Source organism: Phodopus roborovskii, unplaced genomic scaffold (assembly GCF_943737965.1).
Source record: "Phodopus roborovskii unplaced genomic scaffold, PHOROB, whole genome shotgun sequence".
In the NCBI taxonomy this organism is placed as follows: domain Eukaryota; kingdom Metazoa; phylum Chordata; class Mammalia; order Rodentia; family Cricetidae; genus Phodopus; species Phodopus roborovskii.
Window position 1 is genome coordinate 14,984,374 of NW_026126416.1, and position 21,546 is coordinate 15,005,919.

The 21,546-nt window shown below is 37.5% G+C and overlaps 1 protein-coding gene across 1 annotated transcript in view; it reads right to left on the bottom strand.

Annotated features, from left to right (window-relative positions):
* Sptlc3 (serine palmitoyltransferase long chain base subunit 3) overlaps positions 1–21,546 on the bottom strand; it is a 101,589-nt gene that overhangs the window by 77,782 nt on the left and 2,261 nt on the right. Inside the window, exon 2 of the mRNA XM_051183149.1 lies at positions 5,160–5,345. Within this exon, the coding sequence (XP_051039106.1) occupies positions 5,160–5,345 (186 nt within the window). The remainder of the gene's footprint in view (positions 1–5,159; positions 5,346–21,546) is intronic.

Here is a 21,546-nt window from a genome sequence, read left to right on the forward strand (position 1 = left end):
GCTTGGTGGCCAGCACATTTACCTGCTGAGCCATCTTGCTGTCAATTTGCTGTTTAATTACAGGTGAGGCAGGGATGAGCTATGCAGATACTGAAGTGAAGATGATTCCAGGAAGAAGGAAATGGAAATTAAAATCCCTGAGATAGGTGGGAAGGAGTTGAGGCAAGGGGATTTAGTATTTGAAGTGGAGTGAGTCAAGGGAGAGTGATAGAGAAGGTGAATTAGGATAAAAGAGGGGACCAAATTCTGTAGCACTTCCTCCAGGTCTGTTTTTTCAGTTAGTGACTTTGACAGAGTGATGGGAGATGTTATTCTGTAAATATGTTTCTCATAATGGTTAATGAATAAAGCACTTGTTGGCCAATAGGAAAGCAAGACAGGCAGGTCTAGGAGACAAGGAGGAAAGAGGAAGTAGGAAGGAGGAGTCAAGATGGAAAGACTGGGGAAACCAGATGCTGGCCCCACTGCCCGGTAAGAAGACCACGTGGAAATACTAGATTAATAGAAATGGGCTGATACTTAAGACAGAGCTAGCCAATAAGAAACAAGTAACGGGCCAACAGCATTATATCAAATACACAGTCTCTGTGCGTTAATTGAGGCAGGCGCGGCGGCAGGACAAGACCGATGGCGGGCGGAAAAATCTTACTCCGTAAAACAGATGTTCATTCTGGACAAAGATGGGATGTGGTTTGACTTGGGTTTTAAAAGAATCATATAGGTTGTCTGTTGAGAAGAACTCATAAGATTAAAAGATGGACATCAAGTTCATAAGAGAAAACAGTAGCTGTAGCAGCATGAGTAGTAAGAACAAAACAAAACAAAAATCCAACAGCCATCTGATGATAAACATAGTTTGAACACAGGGCAATCAATAATTACTTGCAGATTTGTCATGGGGTATAAGGAAAGGACAGCATCAAGGGTGACTTAAGCTTTTGGGCAGAGCCCCTGTACTTTCATTAACTGAACTGGGAAAGACTTTAGAAGACAGAGGCCTGGAGGGGAAAGCTCAAATGTACATTTGGGAGTACTGGATGAAGGAGTAAGAATGTAAGTCTTTACTTTCTTTTGTTTTCTCAATAAAATAGGAAGCAATGGATTATTGTTGAACATCAAGAGAGTCAAGAGGTACTAAAGGCTTGAAGAGGGGAGAGAATGCAAGAAATAGCTACCTATAAGAGTTAGTGGCTAAATGCACTAATGTGATTGGCAGACATCACTCAACCACCTGGAATTTAAAGGAAAATCAGTCCTCTAAGGCAAGAGTGGGTATCAACTAGAGTTTGTATCAGAGTCCATGGAATTTAAACTGACACAGGCAAAGGTAAACACAGGGAACTGAGGAAGCTTAAAATCCGTGATTGAGGTCTTGATGAATGGGATGGTGTACAGTCGCTAGAGGCAGCACTGGAGGGATAAAGTGGGTAAAGATGATTAGGATGTGTGCCACCAACTCAGGACCAAGTGTTCAAATCTGAGCCTATGGGGGATATTCTTATTCAAACAAATAAAAGAACCTTCATGTTTTGGAATAAATTTGAGGGCATCTGTGTAAGAAATCAAAACTACATAAAAGAAAACATGTTAAACTTAGGGCAGTATTTCCATTTGAATGGAGAATGAGAAAAATAATAGGAAAATTGACTCAATGAGTTCATATATTTTGGTTATGGTAAAGGGAAAGGGAGAAGTAAAAGAATCCATCTATGGATTTTGAGGAAAACACTGGATGACCTCTCTGGCCAATTAGTGAATCTGTTCTCTTTTCTGAAGCTATTTTGCCCAGAGCTGGTTTCTTCTAAGGGGACTGTGTGCTATGTATCACCAGTGATGCTGTGTCTAATTTTTAAAAATGCCCATTTCACTAAAAGAAACATAGATAATTGAAAACTAGCCTATCAATGCATTGGTGAAGAGTCTTCATGACATGGTTTAGATAGTTTGCTAACATAAGTCAAGGTTATTGACAGAAGTACGGGGCATTAAAAAATCAAGGGTCACACTGCAGATAGAATTGGGAAGATTAAGTCACATCCAAAGAATATAGTCATTAATATTTATAACCCATTACTCCAAAAGGTTCTAAATTTCTAAAGGAGCTCAAATGGGACAATTAACAGATATTAAAATCATATTTACTAAGGAGAGTATATTGCATCAATCTGCTTCACAGAAAACAGACTGAAATGATTTATTTTTATAAAAAATGCAAATTACTGAAATACTTATTACCTATGCCTGTGGTCAAGCAATTATTGTAACACTGGGGACAAAAGTTGCAGTACAGGTTATTGTGTGCTGCCCATAGCCTGTTGTTTGATAGTGAATGAATTGTCCATTCTTTTTATTGATGGACAAATTAGGGCTTTACTGCTTTCTGTTTCCTGGGCCTAAAGGGAATTTTCCTCCAATAAGGTCTGTGATAGCAGCCACCATCAATTCAAAAGCCTGAAGGCTCAGTGCCCTTATTTCAAGTCAGAAGGATTCTAAAGGGCCTTTCCATCCACAGAGCTCCCAGACAGACTTAGGCTTTTTCTGGGTCTGAATCACCACCATCATTGATAACACAGTCCTACTTCACTGTAATGACTGCAACATTGCCACCAGTGTTTCTGCCCAAGTGAGAAATTTGAGGTTATTCGGTATTCCTTCTATTATTTTTTTTAGATGCACTCATCCACCAAGACTCGATCTCTGTCTGCATCTCTTCATAAGCAGTTCCATTTTCATTTTATCAAGCTCCTCCAATCAAAGAAGTGATTTCTAAGCAATTGTCAGCCTACTTTAGTGTCACTTTGCTTTCATCTCTGATGTCTATTGAATTCTCTGAAGTTCATTTCATCTTTCTTTTCCTTGTTTGCTCTTCTGGAACTGCCCTAGAAATTCTGTAGACTTCTTGTCTTGCTATACATTGCTAGGCATGGGAGATGCCACAAGACACACCTTGAGAGTTTTCTCCTGAGCTCCTTCTTTATAAATTCAGCTGCTAATTCTTGACAAACTAGACTTGTCAAAGAAGTATCAATCAGTGTGCACTTCAGACTATCTTTCTGCTCTATTTCCCATCTCAATGAATGATAACATATGCATAGCCAACCATACAGAAACCCTAGGTATGATCTTTTTCTCTCTGCTTCTCCAAATCACATTGACCATTTGCAGTACACCTTCTTAAACATCTTTTGACTTTATTTCTTATTATTGTCCTGTTGTTACTACTTTGGTCCCAGCCCCACTGTTTCACCTAGATGTTTTTTGCATCAGTGTTATCTTTCTGCAATTCATTTTCCATAGTGTAGACAGAATAATCTTTCTAAATCTACAAATCTACATTCTTCTGCTAGAAATCTGTCAGTACGTTCTCATAAAAAACATTCATGGATTATGAAACAATTTAAATCTGACCCCAGTTGTCTTTCACATAGTCCTTGTCCTCAGACTCAAGCATCAAAATTCTTTGAGTGCTTGAATATGACAATGCTTCCTCTTATTCCTGGTCCATCTTTGTATCACTTACTGTCTTACCCTTAAAGAATACTTAGCCTTGTCTTACCACTTGCCCTTCCACATCTGTAGCTTAATTTAATTTTGTTCATCTCAGGAGCCTTCTCTCAACACCACATACAGATTGGGCATTTTCCAAAGTGGTCCTAGCGCTCTCTACTTTCATTTTGGATGCTTCTTGACAGCATCATTTTTTTTCCGGTTAGTTCTTTAAAGGTAGGGACCATGTCTGTCCTGATATTCTCCTACTCTTAGGTTGTACCCAAAGTATAATGCATTTTTCAGCTTTCATCAGAGAAGCTTCTCTTTTCAGTACATGGTGGTTAACACAGAGATCTTCAACTAGTCAAGGAGCAGAGGGAAGGAGGCTGCACAATGCTCAACCCTAAATGGATCATCTACACAGCATTCTTTCCTCTCAAGGCTTGGGGATGATTGGGGAAGAAGGAACCAAAACAAATATGCAATAAAAAGAAAATAAGAAAGAAACAGAACACAACCAGAGTGGAACAGAACACAACCAGAGTGGATGATTACAAGAAAACAGCGCCTTCCACATACAGTTACACCTGTGATATCACATATGATATCACAGCATGCATAAGATTTGTACAGTCAAGGCAAACCAAATTCCATCACAGAGAGGGTATATGGTCATGAAGTCCTAGTGGCACCTGAGGAACTACTGGTAATGGATAGCTTCTGGGAGAGGGAAAGTAGTTTTCTTTAAGAGTGTAACCTCTGGTAAGTTGACCATGCTCCAGTGAAAGGCCATACATCCAAGAATATTTGAGCATCAAAATTTGTACTTGAGGGGATATGAAGTTTGGTGTGTAGGGAAAGGGATAAAAATGGAAGGAGCTAATGGAGGGAGAGAATATGATCAAAATATGCATGAATTTCTCAAATAATTAGTTATATGCTTACATGATAGGCCTCTGGATATCCTTCTGCTTATTCTCTAGCTCAGTACAGATATTTCAAAAATTATCTAGGTAAACAGTTCTAAATGGAGTCACATGATCATTGCTATGTGTGTCAGTTAGTACTAATGGCAAAATCTAGTGTGTGGAGGTCAGGGATGCTCAGCAAGTTCCTTCAATGCACAGGGCTGCTCTCCAAACAGATGAAGCAACTAGTGAGATATATCAGTAATGCAAATTTTGAGAAATCATGACCTAGATGAATTAGAAATGTTACATTTCACTTAGATACATGTTCTTGTTTTGGAGCAGAGCACAAATGATACTGAATCTAGAAGACCAGGGAAGACTACCTTCTAGGCACCCTTGCTTTCACTGCTGTCTTTCACATTGATCATTCAACATTAAAAGGATCTTTAATCATCTATGTTATGGAAACATTGTATATGTATTATGATGAACAAGAAAACTAAAATTCTGTTCCTGGCAATTAATAGCATGCTAATAAATATGAAAAAAAGCAAAAACAAAAACAAAACCCCCCAAAACCCCAAAACCAACCAACCAAGGCCACAAATACACAGGAGACAAGGTTTAGTGAGTGAGGGAAATGAATAGAATTTCTGCTCAATGGTTCTTAGACATGTTATTCTTTATGGGACCTGTCCTGAATCACCATTTCTGAGAAGGGCAACACTAATACAGATCCAGGGAGGCAAACATACGTACTTTTTGTTCTTCTCGCTCTGTAGCTGCATTACATTTTTCTATTCCCCAGCTTCTCATAAAGTCTCTAAGATAGCCGAATAGGGTTCCAATTCCAAATCCCATGTAAGTCAAAACCAAGACATACAGTGGTGGTTCTGGGTAGGACTCAAAGATGGGCTTGTCAAAAAAACGTGGCTTCCTATTTTGCTGAAAACACAAAAGAAAATCGAAGGTTAGAAATTTTTCATTAAAAATATTATGGTACTTATATTTGTAAACTTTTGATCTTTAAAATTTAAAAAGCATATTTAAGAGTATTAAAGCTACTTGAAAATAATGGAATAAGATCGCTGAGGATAAACAGAAACATAAATTTGCTTTACAACCTATAATGAAATAATTGATATAAGAAAAACAAATCTCAACAGACAAACCAGTTGGTGAAAAGTTAATGAGGAACTCAGGATGATTTAAAAATTCCAAAATGAAGCTCCATGATTTCCTTCTTAATTATGAATTTGGGCTCACTGCCTTACCCAAATCATCTGAGTACATGCCATGAACAACCAGCACTTTGTGCTCTTGTGAGGTAGCAATCCATGCTCACTATCTCTTATCAAAAACTAACCCTGAACACTGCTAATCATTTGTATGTTTCTATAAAATGTAAAAAATAAACAAGCAAACAAATTCAAGAAAGAGCCAGCTAGAAAAGAAAAATGTTACCATTTTATCATTGTACGTGGTGTGGTTTATAGGTAAGACAAAGATAAAATGTGTCTGTGAGACAAACAAACAAATAAACAAAGACCTTTCTCTTTTAGGAATTAATGTTACAGGGAAGAGACTTTCAGCACCAAACTGTTCCAATTCTTGTAACATTGACTTGCTCACACTGGCTTTATTGATATTTGCTCAGTGGATTAATGGATGAGATAGTTCAGATGCAAATAGTTTCATTATTATATTATTTCATTAGGAATATACAAATACTTTCTTATCAGATGGAATATGCCTTTATTAAAGTGAAGTCAATCAAACCTCTCAGGACATACTTTTCTTTTCCCCTTCAAAATGGCTTTATTTTTAAAGATTTTTTTTAGTTATTTATGTATTTAGTTATTTAGTTAATTATGTATATTAGTGTATGAGTGGTGTGCTTGCATGAATGTATACTTATCCTTTGCATATCTTGTGACTGTAGAAACCCAGAAGAGGTTTCTACATTGGCCCTTCAGGAGCTGGAGTAACAGATGCTTGTGAGCTGTCTTGTGGGTTCTGGGAACTGAAACAAGATCTTTTACAAGACTATCAAATGCTCTTACTGCTGAGCTCTCTCTTTAGCTCAGGCAAGACTTTCAAATCTAGGGCTGAATAATTGTTTGCAAATATGAGATCTTTTCTCTATTCAAGTACACTAGGAATAATGTCTTATATAATAAGCTTTTTCCATGAATATACTATTGCTGTATTCTGAGTCATGTTCCTCCTTTCATACATGGTGATGCGCCAGAGTTTGTTTTCTACCTGTACTCTGAGCAAATTTGGAATATAGAGGATATTTCAACATCGTAGGAGAGCCACCTTGATAGATGATCTGTTTTCCATTGATGTTGGAAACACTATTGATGGCTATTTTGCATGTGCTAGGCTAACAAAAAAGGAGATATAAATCAGCAAATACAGTATTTCTTTTAAAGAGCAATAATACAATAGTATATTGGTGTGGAAGATAAAAATCATAGAAAAATGTAAATGTCACAAAGATGACTCCAAGGGGAACTATAGGCTAACATGGATGGGAAATAGAAAATAATGGTATAGAAGATAGTATAGTATAGAAGATAAGTCAGACTGTCTGGGTTCGTATCTGGATCCTTTTATTTGTTATCTGCATGACCTTGTATGAATCTCTTGGTTTCCCCAGTTTCAGGTGTCTCAAATAAAAAACTGAGGCTAGGAATATTTATTTTGGAACTTAAATTATATAATATCTGCAAATGACCTGTCATAGCATTAGCTGTTGCAGTAGCTCTCATTCATGTTATCTCCCAGAGAGAGATGTTAGATGAAAGTATAAGAATGGAAGATTCTGATTTAGAGAAATATTTGAGGAAGATGAATAAACAAAATTTGCCTTGGCTGATACCTATAGGGAAGAGGTAGGAGGAGAGTCTCATAAGTAGCTGGCAAGTATGAGAAAAAAGAAAGATGTTAGAGGTTCAAGGGGGTGAGATAAAGGAATGAGATACTGAAGTTGCAAAAGTCCATTGTGTATAAGGCTGCTAAAAAGGTACCTCCCTACAGTTATCTCTTATGGCAGGACTTTCTGAAAAGAAGAAGTGCCTTGCAAATAGACTACATTCAGAGCTTCAAAAGACAGGTACTGAGTAAGAGAAACAGCATGTCTGCCCCAACTGAAAAGCAGGACTGGGTGGTACTGATTTCTCTCAAAGCCAACCCTGAGAGTGTAGCCTACTGACCCCTACTTTACTTTAACAAGTTATCAATACTCACCCCTACTGTAATTCTACTAATACAAGATGTTAATCTAGGAAACTGTCTTTATTCCTAAAACCCAGGAAAAAGCATCAGGTTGCTTAGATAGTTCCAGAGAAAGGAATCCATTCTCACCAGGGTGTCAGTGGTATCAAAACCCCGCCCGCTTAGTCCTCAGCTAGGTTTACAGTAGCCTCTCTATTTGGTCTACTGCTGGGAGAACTCACTAACATTTGGAGAAAATGCTAATATGGATTAAGGGCCCATTTTCCTTCCACAGTTTATGCAAGCCACCATGGCTGTCTTGATGCTGTTTCAAGCTACACAAAGGTGAAAGCAAAACCCAACGTATATAGTTTCTTCTTCTTCTTCTTTTTTTTTTTTTTACATTTGTTAATTACGAACTTTTAGTGTTCTTTTCTTGTTTTTTATATTTAACAATTATAGACTTCTAGTTTAACTAACCATAAAAATATAGTTTTATGTACTAACACCCTTTTAATTCCTTCTTGCAATCCCATTTAACTCTTCACCTCTTGAGTTTTGCCCATGCACTTCACAAGTCACATTCCCCAGAGATGTGAGTCACCCATTTTTCTGAAGATTTTATCTGCCTTCCTGGGTCTGAGAGTTATGCATGCCCAGTATCTTTGCTATTGTCAGGGAATTGCTAATTGTATCTGTATTGGGTATATAAACTAGAAGCCTTGTGGAATGGGGGACCACTCCCCCCTTTTTTGAGTAATAAAGAACCATGAGAGGAATGTGTGTGAGAGCCAGTTTGTCTCCCTTCATCCTCAGACCATTTTAGCCAAGCCTTTACCATTTTTTTTTTTTTTTTTTTTTGTGTGTGTGTGTGCCCCTAGCCTAGACTCTGACAGGATATTGAGGCTGGAACTTGGAGGTCCTTATTACCACTCAGCATGAGAGTTTCCCTCTGAGCAAGTGTGACTATAAAGATGGAGTTTCCCCTTCTCTACTCCAGTTCCAAGCTGGAATGAGGAGATCCCAATCCGTCAGCATTATTCTATGCAAAAGTGCCTAAGAGGTAAGAAGTTGTTTTCTCTATTGCCTACTCATTCTTAGGATGGAAAGTGCATATGATTGGTAGGAAGTGCAGCAGTCCCAGTTGCTCTTACCCTGCCTCATAGACAGATATGATTTCCATGACAGAAGAAAAAAGCAATACCTCCAAAGGTTACTGTGGCACCTAAGACCTAGAGACACAAAACGATGGCTTATTGACTTTTCTGAGGATGAGAGTTTGACCATATAAACATAACATTTCCATTCTTTAAATACTTGAATTTATTTGGAACAGAGAGCAGGACAATTCTGGATGATGAGATTCAGTGGTAAGGAAAGCAGTGTAGAAGAGACCAGTGACTCCAAAAATTATGAATTAAATTGTAGGCAGGAGTCAATTTTCCAGAGAGAACCAGGGAAGTACACAGCTAAAACAGTCTTTTTGGGATCAGTCCAAACCTCAAAGGCTGGCTTCAAAAATATACCCTTGACAAAGCCATGATTTTTGACTGAGTCAGGTGGTGGGGCAGCTTATACCTTGTGGGTGTATCAGTCAATAAAATAACTTTCCAGTAAGTATGAAGACTAAGATCTAATATTGATGCCCATTGCAGCTGGTAGCTCACCAGAGTGACTAGTAAAGATGACGACGTTATAACTACTGTCATTACTATGCAGATTTGAAAGCAGATACAAGCAGTGTTAGAACTTCAATTTCTGAGGTTTTCCAGAAGTAGCTCAGTGAAGCTACTAAAGTAAGCAAACACATAGATGCCCAAGGCACACACACACAAAAGCATACATACATACATACATATACACACACATAAAACAGACACACAAAAAGACACATAGACACACATAGAAACACAATGCACACACGCAAAGAAACATATATACACAAACTCTGGGTTAGGGAATGTTTTTAATGCAGAGGTATTACAATATATTATTTTCAAATTCAGTTAGTAAAGAACTTGAGCTCAGTAAAGAAATAGGAAAACATATGCTATGTAAACAGTAAGAAACAGCTGGCAAGAGAAACTGCCCGTGGGAATGATCCAGATGTCAATGCACCTTAGAAGACAAAATAAAGCTCTTTGGGATAAAATAAGTGATTTCACACAGTAATTTATAACAGACACCCCCAAAATACAATCAGAAAGAAAAAGTAAATGTCACTATAAATTTATGAACATATATATACATCACATTTATGCTCAAAGTACCAGAAGAAAACACGCTGGAAGAAATAAAAAGCATGATGACAGTGTCTCACCAAATAAAAGACTCAATAGAGAAATAGGAATATAATAGAGCAGTTGGGTATACTGCCATGTAATTCAGAACCTGGAAGACTGAGGCAGAAGGACCATGAATTCAAAGCTAGTAGTTACAAAGGGAGAGTCTCTCAGAAAAATGTGTAATAACTGCAATAGGAAATTGGCATGGAGGTTCACCAATAGAATTAATCAGTATATTTAAATTGAAAGCCAAAAGATTTGGAAAATATTAAGAAAACCATTATACAAATCAAACTCCCAAATCCAAATCCACAGAGGTAAAGAAGAAGAAGGAAAAAAAAAAAAAAAAAGAGAAATGACCAAACCTCTGGAAAAATGTGGCATATCACTTCCTTAAGACAAAAACACATTTACCTCATTTGAGAGGAAAGAGAGGAGATAAAATTTATAGTAAAATATTATAAGAATATTGGCTGAAAACTCTCCCAATTTTGATGATGTATGTTAAATTCATATTTAGATCCTTATTTCATCTAAAATGAGATATAAAGCAAATAGATTCACTAACATAAATGAGATAGTAAATGTAGGAGATAGAGATGAAGAGCAAAAAAAGCAATTCCTTATATCCCAGTGACCACAGTGAGGTGGACACTGTCCTTTAGCAGACATAATGACATCCAGAAGACAACATATTAAAAATGTAGAAAGATTGGGAATTGTGGATTGGAAAAGCCATGCTTGAAAAGTGATTGTAAAATGAAGATATTACAAGAGAAAAAAATAACTGGGAGAATTTATGAATAGAAGAAAATGGTTGAACTAGGAGAATTTATGAGTAGAAGAAAGCTCTTAGGAAAAGAACCCAAAGAACGTTCTTCAGTCTTGGAGATGTGAGGAAGACTGGGAGGAGTGGAAGGAGGAGAGGCTGTCATTGGAATATATTGTATGAGAGAAGGATAAATAAAAGGAAAAAATAAGCAATGTTGAAAAAGTCTGAAACAGAAATTCAAATACAGCCGTCTCTACTCCCAAGAATAAAGGAAGCATCGTTGTGTAATTAAGAAAATGTGATATTTACATTTTGGTCTTTTTATCTAGTACATTTTAGTACTTTAGAATGACTTTATTAGTTATTTTATTTTACATACCAACCGCACCTTCCCTTTTCTCCTCTCTTCCCATTCTCTCCCCCACCTTCCTCCTTCTACCTCCCACCCAATTCACTCCTTCATCTTCATTCAGAAGGTGTAAGTTTTCTCATGGAAGTCAGCAAAGCATGGCATATCAAGTTGAGGCAGGACCAAGCTCCTCTTCTACTAAATGATTTTAAAGATATATGATGGAAGATGCCATTCTGTAAATATGTTTCTCGTATTGGTTAATGAGTAAAGCACTGTTTGCCAATAGGAAAGCAAGATAGGTGGGACTAGTAGACAAGGAGGAGAGAGCAAGTAGTAGGGAGTAGAGTCAAGATGGAGGACGGAGAGAGAAGAATGCCAGCCTCTCTCTCAGGTAAGGTAAGACCACATGGAAGTACTTAGATTCATAGAAATGGGTTAATATTTAAGACAGATGTAGCTGATAAGAAACTAGTAACTGGCCAACAGAATTATATCTAATATAGCACCTCAGTGTGTTATTTGGGGCTGGTGCCATGGTGCGATCAGGCTGGTGGAAGAACCTTACTCATAACAGATATACACTATAATAAAGCATACAAGACTTAGATATGAATGATCTACATTAGAGTAAGGGAATGATGCAGAGTGGTAGTAAGAGCCCACAGGAACTGATGAGTGGAATAAGACATGGTAAATAGGTATTGATAAAATTAATACAACTCTGTCTCTTGCTGCATCCATGCATGTGTATATTACATACAGACATGCATATATTGCTGATATTTATGCATCATTTAGTTTGTATCCTTTCCTGTAGCCTGTTCAAAATGACATAAAGTTATTTAATGTAATAATTATGATGTTTGAATTTGTAAAATATATTGATGTACCATCAGGACAATAAAAACACAGAAAGAAGGAAGATTATATTGTAAGAACACTTTTGCATCTCATCAGGTTTGCATATGCATTTTGACAGTATATATTAATATATATATATACATATATTTATTTTTGCAGCACTGGGTCTTGAACCCAGGATCCTGTAGACAGTAAGCAGGTGCTCTTCCAATGGGCTACATTGCCAGCCCTGCATATTTATGTTAAGTACCAAAGAAACTGCTAAGAAAACTCAAGAATAGTAATATAACCATTAAAATAATAAAAATGTTCCAATATAGCATTCAGTTAAAAGAAAAGGAAGCATTCAAGTTAGACTAGATACAAAACCTCCAGAAAGCAAAGCAAAGCAAACAAGCAAGCAAAACAAAACAGGATGACAGACATAAACCTAATGATTTTTTTTATTTAACTTCTTTTATTGATTCTTTGGGAGTTTCATATCATACACCCCAATTCTGCTCACTTCCCAGTCCCCCAATATTCTTTCCTCCCCTTGCAGCACTCTTCCACAAAAGAAAACAAAACAAAGTAAGTAAGCCAGCAAATAAACAAAATAAGAACAAAATCAAACAAAAAACCCCAAACAAAACAAAAACAAAAATAACAAAAAAAAAAAAAAAAGTTTTTGTTTTTCCTTCTTTTCTCCCTCTCTAACACCTCTTCATTCATCCTGGTGGCATTGGCGGCCTCAAAGTATCACGTAGTTTACCCTTTTGTCCTATCAGCTTTACAAATTTTCATTGCAATGAGTCACTGCTCTGGTTTAAGGCCTCTGGTTTCTGGTACACTATCATCATTGGATCCTCACTGGAACTCCTCTGGGATATCCTATTGTCATCCTGAGTCATGGAGGTCCGACGGGTATTGTTCCACAGGACCAGTCCCTTCAGGAGCTCCAGCAGGTCCTAGATGGAGTAGTTGCTAGGGTAGCCAACCCAAGGCCTGGCTATGGGCCTGGGTGGTAACTGAGCCGGTCAGTCCAGGCCACTGGGGCCACCTATCTCAGGTGAGGGGGCGGAGTCAGCTCCTCTAGTGTATGCCCTCAGGATAGGTTCACCCTTGCCTGTGGTGAGGTGTTGGGCCATCTCTCCATAGTGCACCAGTGAGAGGCAAGGCCAGCTTTCCTGGGGCTGGCTCAGCTTGGCCCTCTGATTTCATCTCACATAGTTCCTGAGGCCTCCTGAGGTGACATGGGCGGCAGACATCAACACAGACCCCTGCTGCAGCAGGACCACAGGCCCAGAAATGGTCCTGGGTAGCAGCTTGGGCCTAAACATCCTGGCTCTGGGCAGAAACAGTGGCTATTCAGGTCAGGATGTTTCTAGCAGCTGCATGGCCGCTCTGGATACCACCAAGATTGTGGCCCCATCCCTGGGCTTCTATGTGACCTTCGGTGGCAATATGGGACTCGGTCTTCAGTATAGACCCCAGCCTTGGAACAACCAAGGACCCAGACATGGTCCTTGGCAACAGCTGTGTCTGGATATCACCACTGCCCCGAGGCCAGTGAAGGCCACTCAGATTGGCACAGGCCCAAGCTGACATGAGCCTCAGTTTCAGCTCTGGCCCGGATGTTACCATTACATCGAGTCGCTCAGGCGACTCGATTCGGAATTACATGCATCCTGAACTCAGGTGGTTGATCTGATCCTGAGCACCCTCATGGCCCTTGGTAAACCTAATGATTTTTGTCACATAGCGAAAGTGAGTGGAGGAAGCAGTCTAGTCAAGTGACAGAGTCAAGCTGGATAAAAGCAAAATGAGATTCAGCTCTTTGCTATGGAAACACAGATTCACAATTGCAAATAAGCTGATAAGTGGAAAAGTCTGTGTCATGAGAACAGCCTCCATTCAGGGCTAAATTGTGCTTAGAAATAAGCATTCAGTTTTATCATAAAGAATGATTCTGTAGTGGTAAAATGGCAGTCCATTAGGAACTGCAACAATGACAAACATATGCATGAGAAAACATCCACAAATACATGAATTAAAACCTGACAGAAATGGAGGAAGAGAACATTCTGCAATAATAGAAACGTCAGTATTCTGCTCTTGATAAAGATAAAACAGCAGACATCTATAGGATTCTTTTCCCCCCAAACGGAAAAATACACATTTTCTCAAGAGTGTGTTTAAGCTAGCTGAAAAATAAGCCCCAATAAATTTAAAATAATTGGAATCATATAGTATACATTTTCTCCAACTATAGTGAAATTAAAAATAAATAATAGAAAAAATGGAAAATTTACAAATATGTGGAAATGAAACAATGCATTACAAAACTGGAATGGGTCAGAGAAGAAATCAAAGGAGGTTATAAAACATTTTGAGATGAATAAATGTGAAGGCATACAACCACAATTAATAGATATAACTAAGCAATGCTTCATGTGAGATTTATAGCCCGGGTGCCTACATCAGATCAATAATCTGTGACTTTACCTTAAGACACTAGGAAAAGTAGGATAAACTACAGTTAAAGCAAATAGAGAGAGAGAGAGGGAAAGAGAGAGAGAGAGAGAGAGAGAGAGAGAGAGAGAGAGAGAGAGAATGAAACCTAGACAGGCAACAGAGAATTTGGTTCTTCAAATGGCATAAACCTTTAACCCTAGCACTTGGTAGAGGGGGTAGAGACACGTGGATCACTATGAGTTCCCTGGTCAATAGAGGGAGTTCCCACACAGCCACAGCTATACAAAGAAAACCTGTCTTTAAAAAGAAAAAAGGAAAAGAAAATACAACTGAACATGCAAATACTCAGATTACCAAAGTCAGAGGAACAGGAGATATTATTGACGACTGTACAGTAAGAACAATTCAGAGGTGATATCATAGGTAACTATATGTTAACACAACAGGGTATTTACAAAATGAATACATTATAAGAGTACTTTGATACAAAATCTGATTTATAAGGAAAATATGAACAGACCCATAGCAAATAAAAACACTAAATTACTGATTTAAAACTTCTAAAATAATCATACCCAGGTGATATCATTGGTAAATTCAACCAAACATTAAACAGGTGATTTATACCAAGTCTTCTTAAATAATTCTAAACTATTAAAAAAAGAATCTGCTAAGTTCATTAAGCAAGTCAATATTATCATTGGATCAAGGATATAGACTAGTATCAAGCTATAGACTAGTATCTCAAATGTTTTGGTGAAAATTATTTTTAATTTTTATTATTTTAATCATGTGGCAGGTAGCATATTTATAGCAGGTAGCAAATCATAATGTATTTATCATTTGTGTTACATTTTTCATGTTTTTCTTGAAACTGTCTTGGGCTACTTGGCTATAGTTAGAAATGCCATGTCATAGACTGAGGCCATCAGAAGCTGAATATGCACAGAGGATGGGAAATAGAGGGATGGGAATTCCTGTTGTTGATGAAATTGTTGAGTCACTGAATCTGTAAAGCCAAGGACCACTTAACTTGAGACTTCTCAATATGTAAGAATGATAAAAATAATTTAAAATCTAGCCATATTTGAGTTTTCCATTACTTCCAACTGATAGTATTTCATTCATCATTACATAGTCCTTAATGAGAGGGGCAGGATGGACAGTCATGCTAGGCATGGGGGTACTTGTAACATGAAACAATAAAAGACCCAGAGACTGGTATTAGACTTTAAGCTTCAAGCTAAATATCAGGAAAGCAAAGCAGCTGACCACTAGCTTCTTATCTCTACCCCAGGCTGAATGGGTTGGTTCTGTCTCCTCAGACTATAACCATTCCTCAGCGTGGTTAGAGAATGAATGTTCTCCGAGACCTTGTTTCTATCTTATATACTTCTCTAATGTTGGGATTAAAGGTGTGAGCTGTAATTCTCTTTTAGACTGAATCATTCTTGTGTAGACCTGGGTGGTCTTGGACTCACAGAGATCCATCTACCTCTTACTCCTGAGTCCTAGTACTACGGGTATGTACCATCATCTCCTAGCTTCTGGCTGCTGGGACTAAGGGTGCGTGTCTAGCTTCTAAGGCTTGTAGTTGACTTTGCTTTTTTGAATTCATAGTCAAGCTTTAATAAATCATAAATATCACTAGGTGTGCTAATCTCAGTGATTTAGAGTAGGAGTAAGTACTCTGTCCCAACTGCCAAGAATAAATTACTCACTGCTGTCATATCAACCATCAGCCACGCCCAATGAGGATATGTTCAAGACAGTCCTTTCTTCAGAAGAATGTTCCACTTCAAACCCCTGAATATCTGATTGATTCCAAGACTGCTATTTTTCTTTTCTAAAAATACCAACAAATGTGAAGTTGATATTGTTGAAGGCATATGAGTGAAATAACACTGAGGATTGTAACAGTAGGATGGTGTTAAGAGTGATGAATGTATACACTTCTAGCTTACTTGGCAGAGCCTTAAATACAACTTAAATGGCATTGCTTACTACTTTAATTCTCTTAAGTTGTCTGGGAAATTTGGTAGATAAGTAGCTTTCTCCATCTCCCCTTACCTTATTTCCATCCTATATCCAAACAACCTTAGATTCAAAATATTTTTAAAATTGTACCTGAGCTGGACAGGCACAGACATTATTCTTTGGCACTGTTCTCTAAACAATACACCATGACAAGCATTCACACAGCCTTTATGTTGATTAGGTATAATAATTTAATCTAAGTGATTGAAGAACATGTATAGGTTATATAAAATCACATAGAATTTTACATAGTATTAGTAAAGAGACTTGAATACCACTTGAGTTTGCTATCTTTGACTGATCCTGGAAACAACCCAACATGGCTACTAAGTAATAAATATATTTATACAACAGCATCGTATCATGTATTTTATAGATAAAAACATTTAAAACACTTTATTCATTCCTGTGTCTCCAGCTAATCTTTCAAAATTAACAGAGTAGTTAAACATTTTATTTTCTACCTGCTTATTACTAGTACACAGAATACATTAATTTTTTATTGAATACAGATTTTTTATATAATATATTCTGATTACCATGTTCCCTTTCCAAGCTGCTCCCATATTTTCCCCTCTGTGTGCTAGGAATAAATAAGAAGAAAATAAAAAAAATTAACAAATGCTATTTAAAGTAAAACCAAACAAAATACAATATAGTATACTAGATTATATAACAAGGACACAAATTATGGGGAAATGGATGGAATAAACTCTGTAGTCAATAATAGTTTATAAATATTGATTTTGTAATGATTACAGAGGTATCATGATGTTTTAAGACTAGGATAGCCTGAGTGAAAAAGAGCTCCAAAAATTTTCTGTCTTGTCTTTCCATCTCTTCTGTAAATCTTAATTATTTCAGAATAAGTACCTAGAAGATGTATATATGTGAATGCATGCATATATACATATGTATATGTAAAACTAAATAAGAAATAAGAGGATTCGAGAGTTGCTTCTGTTCAGATTATGTCATTGGATTCCTCATGTGAACAGTCATGTTTGATAAAGCCTCATGTACACATTTTCCTAGTAACATTAATTCTGAATTTTAAGATATGTAGTATAATCAGTCACTACTGTTGGAAGCTTTTGGAAGACTCTGAAATATTGAAACATTTCACTTGATAAAGTCTGAGCAAAGCCTCTTATTTAGTAGATGTCAGCATTGTGATTGGAGAAGAGGAAGGGTAGGTACCCAGCCACCTGGAGTCTAAACCACCAAGATATTTTAATATGTAAGATAGTGTAGAATAAAACTAAATTTTTATTCTGTAAAAAAATTCTAGCATCAATTATCTCTACTATATTTTGTTATTATTTTTATTTGAATTTAAACTCAGCCAAACCTCAATAGATATTTTACTTAATGATCTGCCAGAAGCCAGTTGGCAAGAGTCACAGATATCAGAGAAATGTTGAGGTTACTGTGGGAATTTGGGAAAAAAGATGATGTAACATAGTTTAGGAGAGGGAGAGAATGTTTCATCAATCAGGAAAGATTTGACAAAGGGTTTGAATGATGAGCCAAGAAGATAAAGGCATGTAGCAATAGGTGGAGAGAAAGATCCCAAGAGACAAATGAGAGCTTCATGAGAGATGTGCATCCCTTTACCTCTGGACTCCTGCTTTCACCATCTTGGTGAACTTTTTTTCCATCTTGAGTCCTCAAGTTCTTTGTTCTGCAATTTCTAGAGAGCTTTGTAGTCCTAATATTGATGTAATAGTCATTCCAGAATTTCCAAAGTGTCCCCCCTTCCCTCCATTCTTCCCTCTCACCTTCCTCTACTTTGTTCCTTCCTTTGACAGATTCTCACTCTGAAAGTCTGGCTGGCCTGCCTTAAAATCCTGACTCCCAGATCTATATTCCCTACATGCCAGCTTATATGTTTGGGCTACCACTTCCAGTTGACAAAGATACTTATTAGTTCTCGTGTTCTCCAACAAAGGTCATAAATATTGTAGCAAGCATAATTAGCAGCAGTAGGTACCCTAAAGAAGAGAAGACAGCTCTCCAGAAACAATCACTTAATGAAGAGGAATCTGATTTATGGTAAAAATATTTAATTCTAGTAAACATTTCTATACAGAAATATATTTCTCTTTACCATCCAGTATTCCTGTAGTCCCAATTCATGTAAACCAATGCTGGCTTTGGAGTTGGATTTGGCTTTCCTTCTCTAAATTCAAGCATGTTGCAAAGATTGAATTCGTGGTTTCTGCCTTAAATCAAGAAGCCAATTGGTGTAAGGCAGAAGAAAACAAAATCTGGGGACTCATTTCTTATATGCAATTTTCTCTCTGAAATTCTAATTTTCTCACATACATTTTAATGCTTATTGTTGCCTTTCCCTTATGCATAACTTAAAACTTGAAAATTTTACTTTAATATTGATGTTTAAGTTTTCCACAAGGAATAATAACAATTCCTTACAGCAATCTTTGAACTCTCTGGAAAGAAGATGGGACCTCATGTCATCATTTCCATTTTTTTTGCGGGGGGGGGTCTTGTTTTGTTTTTTTGAAACAGGCTCTCACTAGCTCTGTAGACCAGGCTGGCCTTGAACTCACAGTGATCCACCTGCCTCTGCCCCCTGAGTGCTGGGATTTAAGGGGAGCACCACTACCACCCAGCTTGGATCTTGAATTTTATGCTATAGTTATGAAGACTTTCTCAATGTAAATACTATTTAAAAAATGTATCCATCATTTTTAGGCATATTCTTTTTTAATATCAAAGTCTCTAGTTATTTTATATATAACATAGTTCTAATTATACCTCATTATTATTCTTTCAAATAATTTTCCTATTTATTTTTCCTTAAGATTTTTCCACATAATTTTAAAGTTATTTCTCTAGTTTAAGAGAGGTTCTATCCACATGAAATTTATAGACTGCCATAGACAAAATTGGGGAGAAGAGATTATATGAGTGGGGGTAGGGATCAAGGTCATGATGGGAAAACCCACAGAGACAGTTGACCTGAACTTGTGGGAGCTCACGGATTCTAGCCTGACAGCTGCGGAACCTGCGTGGAACTGAACCAGGCCCTTTGCATGTGAGTGAGTTTGTAGCCTTGTCTGTTTGTGGAGCCTTTGGCAGTGGGTCTAGGATCCATCCCTAGTTCATGAGCTGGCTTTTTGAACCCAATCTATGTGGTGAAATGCCTTGCTCAGTCTTGATGCTGTAGGGGGGGAACAGGGGGATTTAGTCCTGCCTCTACTGAAGGTGCCAGGCTTTGCTGACTCCCAGGGGGTGGGGTTTGGGGAAGAGGAGGGAAAGGAGAGGGAACTGTGATTGGTATGTAAAACGAATAAAAAAGTTAAATAAAAAATAAGAAATGTTCTATTCACATGAAATTTATAGACCATCATAGACATAATTGGAAAAATTTCACCTTGATATTTCTACTAATAGTATATGGATTCTTTCTTATCCTAGTTTTATTTCGTGGCTCTCAATAGTATCTTATTACTATTTCTAAATTACTTTTTATTTTAATTTTAAATCTATTCTTTTTTATTTTAGTGCTATTTTAAAGGGCTTTCTCCCTTCATATACATTTTAAGGATTTATTTATTTTTATTTTAAGTGTTTTGTTTATATGTAAGAGCACAGCACATGGTGCCTTCTGAGGCCAGAAGAGGGTACTAGATTTCTTGAATATGAAGTTATGGGGAATTATGAGTCACCTTGTGGGTGCTGAGACTGAATCTTGGTCCTATGAAATAAAGCAAGTACTCTCATCCAGCAAGTCATCTCTACACTTCATCCTTCATTTATATTTCACATTTTAAGTTTTCAGTGTCATTTATGATGCTTTGTAATGTTTTAAATTTTTTATGTTGCTAAACATTGCTGATCATGACACGGCTCTTTTCTATTCCTTCTGTATGAGTGCACAGGTGAAAATCCATGGAAATGCTATGGAATTTGATGCATTTGTTTCCTTTTTTGCTAAATTCAGTGGTTCATGTACATTACTTAATTAGGTTATAATTATCTAAATCTCGAACGTGCTCTACATAGCTCAGTGGTTGTATACTTCTTCCTGAGATGGTGGTGGCAGTCCCTCGGATCCCTCCAATATGTTTTACACTGTGACTGTACAGTCCTTCCAGCTAGGAAGCACAGTCTTTGTATCCTCCCTTTGCTTCTGGGATGGAGTGCTTTCCTCTAATTTCTGACAGGTTCCTTGTTGCCATCTGAGGCTAGCTATCATAAAGGAGGCTGGAGTGAGGATGGGCTCCTCAGATCCCTTCTGAGATCATGAGTACAGCTAACACAAAATCTTCCAGAAAGCCTCTCTTCTCTGAGACTCTACACTACTTATTTCTGTTTTCAGGTTTAGTTTCCTCACAGGAACTTGCCTGCCTCATGTGTATAACAGGAGGTTTTACACAGGATGACACTAAGAATTAAGAACAGTTCATTCTTTAGTTCATTTTACATACCAACCACAATTCCACCTCCTTTCCCTCCCCCTACTTCCCAGTCACCACCTCCCACCTCCAATCCATGCCTCACAAAGGCTAAAGCCTTGCATAGGGAATCAACAAAGATTGGCACATTAAGTTGAGACAAGACCAAGCTCCTCCCCTCTGAATCAAGGTTGAGAAAGGCTTCCCACCATAGAGAATGGGCTTCAAAAAGGCAGCTCATGTACCAGGGATGAATCCTAGTCCCACTGCCTGGGGCTCCACAAACAGGCAAAGCTAAAACAACAGATTATCCAGGCTCTGCATGGATAATATGGACCACTTTCAGTCATATTATGATGAGACTTGGTAACAAAAGGAAGGCAAGGGAAAAAGTTGAAAACTTTGCAATTATTCAGGATTAGAGTTCATAAAAAAATAAGAACACCAAAACCCCTCCAACCTTTACATGTATCTGCTTGTGAAGAGGGTATTCAATAGTCTTGGACAATAGTATTCTAGTAGATATAAAAACGCAGGACACATTTTAGAAGTTAACAAAAAATGGACTTAATCAGTGGTGAAACCCTGTTTCAGTTCATTCCTGGGGCATATGAGGATTAAATGAGAAAGAAAGGCAATAGGATTAAGGATCAGAAAAGTCCCAGAAAGAAACTCTAGATGATTTCCAAAATGGAAATGTTCGGGCTTCTGGTCAATTGTAAGACTGGTCTACTGAGCC